Source organism: Emydura macquarii, unplaced genomic scaffold (genome assembly GCF_026122565.2).
Source record: "Emydura macquarii macquarii isolate MOO-44397 ecotype Brisbane River unplaced genomic scaffold, CSIRO-AGI_Emac_v2 contig_2205, whole genome shotgun sequence".
In the NCBI taxonomy this organism is placed as follows: Eukaryota; Metazoa; Chordata; order Testudines; family Chelidae; genus Emydura; species Emydura macquarii.
Genome location: NW_027132342.1, coordinates 20,256,521 through 20,268,162, shown reverse-complemented (window position 1 = coordinate 20,268,162; position 11,642 = coordinate 20,256,521). Strand labels below are relative to the sequence as shown.

Here is an 11,642-nt window from a genome sequence, read left to right as displayed (position 1 = left end):
TGTTCCCTGGGCCAAAATCAGTAGCTCCCTGTTTTGATTTTCACAGTTTAATGTTATATCCTATGTAATGTATAGAACCTGTAAGTGCATATTGCCAAAGGCTGTGACTATGTTCGCGTCTTATGACTGACAAAAGCATTGGTGTTATATGGCACTGTCCTGACAGGATTGCCGACCCCAGGCACTGAAAAATCACGAGCCAGACACCAAACCTCTGTTCTCTTTGCTTTCCTGATTTGTTTAGCCTTTCAAGTGTCCTCTCGGGTCATGTTTTCAAGCTTCTCTACATAACCCCGACGGCTGCGTTTTTTGTTTTAAATGAAGGCTGGGCTGGACATGAACCGAAAAAAACCCCCATCAAATACTGTGACGTTGGGTCGATAAAATTACTCCCAGCTCTGCTGCTGGGGTTGCTATGGAGATACGCGCACACCACACCGGAAATGGGCCCTCTCAAATTCCTTCCGCCACTGCGGGGAATCGGGAGGCGACCCTTCTTCCGCGCGAGCCTCCGGGCCGGAACTGGGAGCGGGGAGGGAAGTTCCAGCCGGGCGCTATTCGGCGTCGTACTTACTCAGTCCTCCCTCCCCCCGCGGGGTTACCAGGGTAACGGGAATCGTTGGAGAAGCTAGGAGCCCAACGGCAAGATGGTGAGTGTGGGACGGGGACGGGAGCGCTGCCCCTGGCGGGTCGGAGCTTGGGGGACCCAGGAGTGGGGAGGTGTGACACCTTCCCAGTGCCTCCCGGCGATCCTCGGCCCGGCGGCACAGGCCCCTCCCCCCGCGCTAACCCCGTCGTCTCCCCTCTGCTTTCTGCTCCGTCCAGATGCTCTCCCGGGCCAAGCCCGCCGTGGGGGGTGGAGGCGCCCCGCCGCCGGGCGACAAACGGAAGAAGAAAGGCAAGAAAGTTCCGCAGCTGGAGGAGCTGCTGGTCCAGAGGGACTTCACCGGCGCCATCGCCCTGCTGGAGGTAACGGGGCCTGCCCCGGGGTCACTGCAGGGCCCGGCCTACAGGGCTCTCCGCCTTCGCAGCTCAGCAGCCAACGGCGCCAAAGCCTCCCAGCCCCCAGACACCGGGGTGCTGGCGGGAGAGGCGGCAGCCAGGTCACTGGGACCCCCTATACACTCCCCACCCCACCCCCAACCAGTGCAAGATTGGTGCCCAGGGCACAGCCCCATGGGCCTTGCCCAGTCCCTTCTCCCAAAGTCTGAGGTGATGAGGCTCCCTCTGACAGACTGTTCCCCAGTCCCATAGAGCTCCCTGTTTGGAAAATGTTCCAGCTATTCTGACTAATGTGCCTTTTCTGTTCTTTCTCGTTCCTAGTTATGCTTTCTGCACCAGCCTCAATAATCACTTGCCCTCCTTTACATTTACAGCTTTCAAATATTTGTACAGAGACTGTGATTAGATAGAAGCTGCCTCATCCTGAAGATATGATATTGACACCATCTGACTTTAGTGTCCATGGTTGTCAAGCCAGCAAAAATCATCATAATATTAATTTTTTTAATTGATTTGTTTTACATGAGAAAATCTAACAAAACTTGACAGCTGGTGTCATTTTTGCATCCTTTTTTCTTTGAAGTTTAAACGTCATGTGGGGGAACAAGATGAGGATACTGACCTCTGGATCGGATACTGTGCCTTTCACCTGGGGGACTACAAGAGAGCATTGGAGGTGAGATAAGGAAATCCTGCTTCCTGCTGGAGGGAATCAGGATGTTGTCCTAAAATTGTGGCACAGGCAAGAGAGATGTTTTTTTGATAGTGCTGAAGAAATGGGCCAGGCCATTTGTGTATAAATCCAGCAGCAATAGAGCAAGCTATACAGAAAGGTAGTTTTGATTAGAGAAATAGGAGTTTCCATACTGAAACAGTCTATTGATCCAGTATTCTAGCTAATCTTTGCCCCAAAGCCTAAATAGTTATTTTCTTAATTTCATCACAGTTGTTCTAACATGGTTTCCCCTTTTTGGTGTTTACACCTTCAGGACATAATATGTGGAAAGTTTTTGTTATGAGCTGGGTGGAACCTTGTTATGAATTGAGTTAAAACCTTGTTGCAATTGATGGGTGTGAATACACTCTTCAGTTAAAATAACTGTAATGTTAATTTAATCACAGTACCCCCATCTAAACAAAAAAGGTTATGTGAACACATCCAGGAGGTTTGGACTCTGTGGGCAGGGTTTTTTTTTTTTTTGCTAAGTATTGTTTTGTGTGGGGCAGGGGGCAAAACATGTGTGTGTGTGCACGCACAAGACAAGGGAGAGACAGAGACTACCTGGAGAAATCGAAGCAGAAGCGAGATAAATTTAGGGAGAGGTTCAGGGTTTGTGGTGCTGGCTGAAAATAAGGTTGGGCCTGTAAGCTAAGAAACTACTCCTTTTGCCTTTGGTTACTGTCGCATTCAGAGAAGCAGAACTTTGATGCAATCTGTAAATAAACAAGAAATGTACACAGAAAATACCAGATTCCATCTTTAATACTTCCAGCAGAAACATCCCCATGGCCCTGAACTCTGTCTACCCATTCAGGTTAAAAAAGGGCTACACAATCATATCCCAATCTTCATCAATTAACCAAGTGGCAATGTACATATTTACTTCTTTTAAATCTTTTTTTCCCAGTCCCTCTAGCCCCTTAATTGATTTTGTTGCTCTTCTATGAATCTTCTGATGTCTGCATAATTTATAAAAATAAAATCTCCCTTTTTCCCCTAAAGTTTTTAAGGTTATTAGAAAATATGTTATTTATTCAAATAATCTATAAATTATCAAATTGCTTGCATCATATAGTGCCTCTATTGTACTCTTGTTGCGTGAGAAGGTGCTCCTGTGCGATCCTACCTTCTTCTCCCCACCATCATCCCAATGAGCCATGTGCCTCTCCCGTTCTGAAATAGAATTTGCTGCCAATCCTTGGTCACTGAGCCCACCCACGTATGCCCACACATCACTTTCTCTTGACAAAGAGCAAACCTAAATCTGCTTTTATTAACTATCTTGCTTTCTGCCATTTTGAAATGAGCCTTCACAGTCGGTTGATTTTCTCTATAGTCTCCCATTCTCACACTTCCCTTTAGCACTGGGAAGAATACTAAAGAAGTGAATTCATAGAACTGGAGGCCACAGGGGAAAAAAATTTCCCTTAATAATTTTAGAGAAATATGCTTTGGAACTATGATGATTTTTTCCCTTACGGAAATAGATGTCAGTTCTTGCTCACATGTACACAGTTAAACAGGTTTCCAGATTTGAGTTGGAGATGGAATTTCCCTTCCTAAGCAGCCCTGAATGTGTTTGCAAGATTCTTGAGAATGTTTCATCTTCCCCTTATTCTGGAACAATGAGAAGAGGACATCTGTTAAGTGCAGGTGGAAATATCTCACTTGATTAATTCTGTTCTCTACAATTGCTAGGGATGCTTGGAATTGATAGACCTCAGCCTTCTCCATCACCTTAAGTGTTAGAATGGGATAGGCTAAAGGGCGTGAGTCGAGATTATTGAAACCTTCTTTAGTTTGCATCCTGTAACTATCTGCTTGTGGAGATGGACAGTCATTCAGTAAAAAAAAATTGAGACTTCTCTCCATGTGTGTAAAAAAGATTCCAAGTCACTTTCCATTTTAAGTTTAGTCTGTTTATGTTGAATACTTTTGAAGGGTTTACATTACTAGAAGGAAAGCAAGGGTGGATTTTAAATTTTGAACACTGTTATAGATGCAAGATAGTGCCAGAGGGGTAGCTGTATGTACTTCTGCAAAAAAAGTCCAAAAACAGACTTCGAAGAGAAACTGTTGAGTTAGAAATGATCTGCAAACTTGACACATTCAAACTGGGTTTAAACAGAGACTTGGAGTGGCTATCTCACTACCGAAGGTAAATTACTTTGCTCACCCATTCTCACCTCCTACTCAATGGTCATCCTTAGGTCTTAAGTACCGGACTCCACCTCCCCCATTGTTCTCAGTGCACCTGGATATCTATAAGATGCCTCTGTGTTTCCTATTTTCTGTGTTACTGCATCTGAAGAAGAGAGCTGAAATCTCTCGAAAGCTTATGCCTACAAATAAATTAAATTTGTTAGTCTTTAAAGTGCCACAGAACTCTCGTTGTTATAGATGCAAGAGTAAAAAGAGGACCTGACCCACCAATAAATAAAATAATTCAATCTGTGTAAATCTCTTTCACCACCAGGTGGTGTTATTGATCCAGGCTTTTAAAAAGTGCGCATATCAATATTCATCTTTTCTTCTGGAGGCATTAGGAGCTGGGGTGTGTGTGTATATGTACATACAATCAGCTTTTAACTTAAAATGGAAAGTGGGTTGGAATTTTTTTTTTCTGCAGTGTCTTTCCGCCTCCACAAGCAGATAGTTTCCGGATGTGACTAAACAAGGTTTCAGTAGTCCTGACTCACGGTGATGAGGTAGGATACAGAGCCTTTCATCTTTCTTAATGTTTTAATTTAGGCCACAGTGGTAATATTTGAATCATAATAGCTAAAGTCTGCTCAGGGGCCTGTATGAAATGAGTAGGTGGGTCTCAGGCTATAGCTACACTGACGGTAGCAAAGTCTCTGCTGTCAGATCGATTTCTCTGGATTGACTGAACGGTCAGTGAAGACCCGCTCAGTCGATTCAGAAATCGACGTACTAAGACCACCTTCACAAGTGGCGTAGCGCTGTGGTGCAGTGCAGTGAAGACAGCGCGCGGAAGAGAGGCAGAGAAGTTGATGGGAGTTACGCAAGTTTTTTGCGTAGCTTGCGTAACTCCCGTCAACTGCCGCCGAATCTCAGAGGTAATTGTAGACAGGGTCTCAGTCAGTTTCCAGAGTTAGCACTTCTTGTACCCCCGCTATCCCAGCCTTGTCAGTAGTCTAAGCATTGTGACCAACAGTTGAATGGTCTGTGGAGGCTGAAGCCCCCTTGATCATTTAGGGATGCCTTTAGGTCAGGATTGAGGCAAATGGGTGAAAAAGGCAGTGTGTATGGAACCTCTACACCTTCCATTACCGGGGTTCTGTCTCTTCTGCTGACCAATGATTTTTATAATCACAGCTGCCAATATCTCCTTTTTCACAAGACCGAAATAAATAGAATAAAAAAATAATCTGTTAAAGGTGCTGAACATACTATGCTTTTGTTCTACACAAATTACTGATGAAATTAAATGGTTTACATGGCAACATTCAAACGTGTGGAATGAACATAAATGTGGAAGGAAGTTAGAGGTGAGATATTACATATCCAATATCTTTGCATAACTGTGGTTGATAACTTCAAAATCTGAAATTTGGACCCCATGTCCAACAGTGATGATGTAATACTTAACATGGATTTTATTTTATTTATTTTTGCTATTATGGAATTCCTAATACTGTCTTTTTATGCTCATATTTTAGTCTGTGCTAAACCATGACTTACAGTTATTTAGAAAGATATTTACTAGAATCCACAATATATATCGAGTGGGGTTTCCTGGTGGATATAATGTCACCAAAACAGTGTATGGTAGGGTGTGACATGGAATAGGGAACTTCATAGAGTTAGAAAAAAGTTGTTTGTGCTGGTGTCCCTTTTTTCCTTGTTATCTGGGACACAGAATATATTACATAGCCCTGCAGTTATCTTTTGTACTGTTACTGGTCCCCCACTGTCCATTCTATTGACTTATTCTATAAAGTAGACTGGGAGGGACCAGTAACACACATTCTATGTTAGAATCTAATATGAAACAAAGGTAATAGAGTTTAAGGCCAGAAGGGACCACCAGATCACCTGGTCTGATCTCCTGTACAGTATGTAACAGGCTACCAACACCATCCAGCACTTTTACACTAAATCCAGCTACTGAAATTAGACCAAAGTATTACAGCACAGAAGAGGATCAACTGTTATGTGGCACAGGCAAAGAATAGGAGGGTCTATAGTATATCAGTGGCAGGAAAATGATTAAATGAGATCTAGCCAGATCCTGGCAAGTGACCTGCATCCTCTGCTGCAGAGGATGATAAAAAACTCTGAAGGTTCCTGCCAATCTGACCTGGGGAAAAATTCCTTCCTAAATCTGCATATGATCAGTTAGACCATGAGCTTGACCAAAAACCTGCCAGCTAAGCCAGTGAGGGAGAGAATGCTGAGTGCTGCCTCAGAACACTGATCCTTCAAAGGAAGGAAACAAAACAAGCAGGCAAACAAATAAAAACCCAGAATATATTGGGGATGAGGGAAATCCCTTCCTGACCCTTGCAGGTGACTGGCTGAAGCTCTGAAACATGAGCCTTTGGGAACATAAACTGGAAGGGACCCCCCCATGGCTGCCAAGTCCTGACCCCTACCATCACCATCATACAATCCCACACATAAATTTGTCTAGCTGTCTCTCAAAATTAAGTCGTCCATCCCCCCCGTCCCCATTCCCCCCCACCCCAAGTTCTCTTGGGAGACTGTTCCAGAACCTCACTTCTCTGATGATTAGAAACCTAATTTCCTCCCTGAATTTGTTCATGGCCAGTTTATACCCATTTGTTCCTGTGCCATTATCACTTCTAACTTAAACAGCTCTTCACCCTTCCTGGTGTTCACCCTCCTGATGTATTTATGAGATGTATTTATAGCTCTTTTACAAGATATTTCAGTCAAATACAGTAGATGTTTGCTGGTTAAGTAGGGGCTAGTGTTAGAGAGGTTTTTTGCACTTCAAAAAGAAATAATAGAATTCTTTCAAATACTCAAGACCAACAAGGCTTGCGAGTTCTTGGAATTTACGAATTATGTCCCCTCTATGTCAGAGGTAGCTTTTCTGGGTGATATTACTGGTCACTTGAATTTCCTCAACTTGCAACTCCAAGGCTGTGTTTGAGGATCTGTTTGAAAAAGTGTGTGTCTTTCAGAGCAATCTTGAAATTTTTCAGACAGACTTAACAGGAAAGATGTTGCACTTTCCCACATTGCATGTTGTTTCTACAGATGACACTTGGATGAAAATAATGCAAGAATTCCTAAACAAACTGATAAAAAATTTTAAAATACAGTTTGAGAATTTTAAAATTCCAAAAGATTTGCTTTTATTTGTTCATGATCCATTTGTTATCTTTGCTGATGGACATTGCCCTTTTGAAGCAAAGAACATTCTTGATTCAATTGATGAAAGGTGTCTTTCAATTAGAAATTGTAAGACTCCAGAGTTTAGAAGTCTTGAAGGCAAAATTCAGAGAAGTGGGACTTTGTGATTTCTGGACTCAATATGCTGACCTGTTTCAGAATAACCAGAATCTAGCCATCTATCTTTTAATGATGTTTGGATCAATTTATCTCTGCAAATCTGGGTTTTCTACCATGAACATTATCACTTGACAGATGAGTATCTTCACCAGTGCTTGCCCTGAACTCCTACACATCACTCTTCACAAAGCTTGCTAGAGATTGTCGATGTCACCTCTCCCATTAAAGATTGCCAGATAATAATGTTGATTTATAAACTTTGTTAAAAGATAGAAACACTAATACTTATATTGCATTCAAGGTCTTTATTGGCAACTGAATTTTTTATTATTATTATTTATTTTGTCAGCCTTCTGTGCAAATGTCCCACCTCTTGTCATAAAATTCTCAAATTAGTCCAAGGGTAGATCTAATTGAATATCACTGATTTAAGTCCTCAAGCTCTTCAGTTCAGTTGACTTATTTAACTAATTCCCTTAATTTCTCAAAGTCTTCCCTTTTGAAATAAAAATTGATAGTTGACAACCTGATTTTGATTCTTTCCATTTAAACACTTCCACTTAAACAACTGTTATCACTTGATCCAAGGTTACTTCCCATGACCAGCTCCTCTACAACGTCCTCACTACTTACCAAAACCAAGGCTAAAATTGCATCACCTCTTTTTAGTTCAGTGACTATATGATGAAGAAAACTGTTATCACATCCAGGAATAACTAGGCCCTATCAATATTAATAGCATTTATTCTCCATTCTATATCCAGGAAGTTAGACTCCCATTATGACACAGTTTCTGGTAGTATTTATCTTTCCTAATAATATTAGAGATTTCTATCCATATCTCAGTCCATCCCTGGGGGTTTATAAGCAGACCTCTAACACTATCCCAATAGAACCTCTTTAATAATCCTTCCCCAAAGTGATTTTGACCCACACAGATTCTGTTTTGTTCATGCTATCACATCCTAATTCTGTACATTTTACTGCATCGTTGATATACAGTGCTACCCAACCATTTTTACTTTTATTTCTATCTTTCCTAAACAGCACACACACTTTAATATCTATATTACGGTCATGATTGTTATTCCACTGTGTTTCTCAAATCCCTATAATATCCGGTTTGACCTCATCCACCAGTAGTTCCAGTTCCTCCATTTTATTGCCCAAATTCCTTGTATTCTTGTGCAAGTATCTCAATTGTTTCCTTCCTACCTCCCCCAGTTTTCTAGCCAAATTAGGTATAGTCCTTTCACTAAGAGACTGCATACTTTTTCTTTTGTTGTCCATACTCTTACTTTCTAGTGTCCTTTTATCCCTTATTATATCTTCATTTAACTGATTTTCCTCTTTCTGTATATTGAAGCCAGGTGTGGACATTTCATAAGTTTCTCTCAATGTTCTCCCATCATCTCCTAATTTAAAGCCCTTCTTATCAGTTGTGCCAGCCTTGATCCCAGAAGGTTAATACAGTAGGTACCCAAGTGGAGTCCATCAGTCGCAATAAGTCTTCTTTCTGTGAACGTCTCCTAATGACTGATCATCCGAAAATCTTCCTCATACCACCAAACCTTGAGCCATCTGCTGATCTTCATTATCTTGTCACTCCTTCACCCTTCTCTAGGGCCTGGAAGTATTCCACTGAAGATCACCTGAGCTTCTTTAAGTGACTTATCCAGCCTAGCATACTTATCGTTGATCCGTTCAGAGTCCCCAATCTCATAATTTGCCTCTTCCTGGTGTTGGTATGAATCTGTCTTATGTTCTCTCTCACAGTCCCCTGTGTATCATCCTCATTTCTCCTTGGGCTCCCAGTGATGAGAAAGGTAGGATGGATTCACAGGCAGCTAGTAGATCTGGAAGGGGGTACATTGGCAGCTGGTAGATCTGGAAGAGGGTAAGGAATAAGAAAACTTTGGGAACCTCTGGTCTACATAATGCTTGTCTTGCTCTCAAATGTCTGGGTTATCACAGAGAAAGTATCTCAAAAATCTTCTGTCTTTCAGGAGTATGAGGTTCTGACCAAGCAACCAGGTTGCAACCCTGATGTCTGGGTGAACCTAGCGTGCACCTACTTCCTCTTGGGGATGTATACACAAGCTGAACAAGCAGGCTTGAAAGGTGAGGTGTGTCTCTTGGATTGACTGTGGAGGGAGTTTTTGGTGACTTAAACACCCTTCCAATGCCTCCTGCAGAAAGTATTGTAAGCTTTTGGAAAGTAAGATCTGAAACAAGAATGCAGGAAGCTGATTTATCCTACATCTTGGCAGGGGGTTAAACTAGAATAGATGACCCTTGTAGTCCCTTCTAGCCCTATGATTCTGGGATTCTAAGCTTGTGTTCAAAGTTCTTTTTTTCACTTAACAAGAGGGTTATAATGTCTCTTGCTTTGTAAGAAAGTTTCGGCCAAGTTGAACAACTGAAACTGAAATGATCTATTAGAAATAAATTTCTCCTGATTATGTAATGACTCGGATAATGGAGTGGAGAGTATGCTTATAAAATTTACAGATGACACTAAGACGGAGGAGTTGCAAGCACTTTGGGGACAGGATTAGAATACAAAATGACCTTGATAAATTGGAGAACTGGTCTGAAATCAACAAGGCAAAAATCAGTAAAGATGAGCACAAAGTACTATACTTAAGAAGGAAGAATCAAATGGATAAAAACAAAATGTGAAATACGTAGTAGTACTGCAGAAAAAATCTAGCAATTATGATGGATCACAACTGAACATGAGCCAACAATATGATGCAGTTGTGAAAAAGGCAAATATCATTATTCTGGGATGTATTAACAGGAGTACTGTATGTAAGCACAGGAGGTAATTTTCCTGCTCTACTTGACATTGGCTTCAGCTTGAGTATTGTTTCCAGTTTTTAGGTGCCACTCTTTAAGAAAAATCTGGACAAACTGGAGCGAGTCCAGAGAAAAGCAAGAAAATTGATAAAAGATTTAGAAATCCTGACTTATGAGGAAAGTTTTAAAAACTGGGCATGTTTTATCTTGAGAAAAGAAGACTGAGGGGGGGGACCTGATAACAGCCTTCAAATATGTTAAGGGCTGTTATAAATGACCAGTTGTTCTCCACATCCACTGAAGGTAAGACAAGAAGTAATAGCTTAATCTGCAGCAAGGGAGATTTAGGTTAGATATTAGGAAAACTTCCTAACAAGTAGTTGAGTACTGGAATAGGTTACCAAGGAAAGCTTGTAGAATCCCCTTCATTGGAAGTTTTTAAGAATAGGTTGGACAAATAGGGATGGTCCTGCCTCAGATGAACTCTCAAGATCTCTGATGGTCTTGCCTCAAATGTGGCAGGATGGACTAGATGAACTCTCAAGATCTCTTCCTGCCTTACATATAGTTATGGGGTGTCAGTGGTTGCAAGTGTCATTCTTGCTTTGGTGGAAAGACTTTTTCAAAGAGGAAGATTTTACAGCATTTCCTAAAAATGATCAGACTTGATTCAGAAAGTCGAGTTAATCCGGTTTGAAAATGCTTGCATACACATGATGTACTTAATTATAGGTGTCCTAACTGCTCATTTATCGTAAACTTTGGAATCCTCTTTCAAAATGAACTAAGTTTGATGCGAATTGAGTTAGTTCAGTCTGTTTGTGTCAATGCAGTGCTGCTGTGCACTATTTTGGCAGTCCAACTGCTATCCCACAATGCTTTGTGGGCAATTGTTAAGATGATCTGTCTATCTGTGTGCTCTCCAGTGCTCTGGTGTCAAGATGAGCAGATGTCCCTTCCCCTGTTTAAAACTGGCACAGGCCAGAATTTGCCTGTTTGCTCATGAATCTGAGTATATCAGCCTTACTACATACCTTGAGCAGACACTTGGAGCCCTCCTGAGATCCTAGTTCTCATTGCCATCTGGGAGGATCATCAGTGCAGGAAGCTCCTTTGACCAGCCACTGGAATAAAGATGGTTTTGTGGACATTGTTAAGCAGATGTCTGCAAAGGGGCATAACGCCTACTGATGCAGGATAAAGAGCAAATAGATCAGGAGAATGTACGTTAAACCAAGGATATCATGAAAAGGTCTAGCAGTAGAAATGTGGTATGTCCATCCTTTGAGGAGATGGACAGGATTTTGATCAATTACAACATTACTGAACCTCCCATCCCCTGAACCCCTGAGGACAAGCAGCAAGAGTCATCAGAGGATGAACACAAGGAAGCCAGTGAAGAGCTGTCCCCAGAAAGCCAGGATCTCTTTGGGGCTCAGGACCCTGATGCTGGCTGGGTAGGAAGTGAATCCAGCTCCCAGCCAGAAACCCAGCCTGGGACTGAGATCCTATTGAAGAAATCTCATCATGTAAGTGTCTATCTTTGTCATTTATTATATTTATTATTTATTTTGTTAATTATGCTATAATACTGTGGTAGCTTCTGTTCTGG

The 11,642-nt window shown here is 41.7% G+C and overlaps 1 protein-coding gene across 2 annotated transcripts in view; it reads left to right on the top strand.

Annotated features, from left to right (window-relative positions):
• The first annotated feature begins 511 nt into the window (after positions 1-511).
• Positions 512-11,642, top strand: part of IFT56 (intraflagellar transport 56) — an 81,278-nt gene continuing 70,147 nt past the window's right edge. For both annotated transcript variants that reach the window (XM_067559653.1, XM_067559654.1), the window contains exons 1-4: positions 512-650; positions 826-969; positions 1,586-1,678; positions 9,235-9,349. In XM_067559653.1, the coding sequence (XP_067415754.1) occupies positions 648-650; positions 826-969; positions 1,586-1,678; positions 9,235-9,349 (355 nt within the window). In that variant the 5' untranslated portion in view covers positions 512-647. The remainder of the gene's footprint in view (positions 651-825; positions 970-1,585; positions 1,679-9,234; positions 9,350-11,642) is intronic.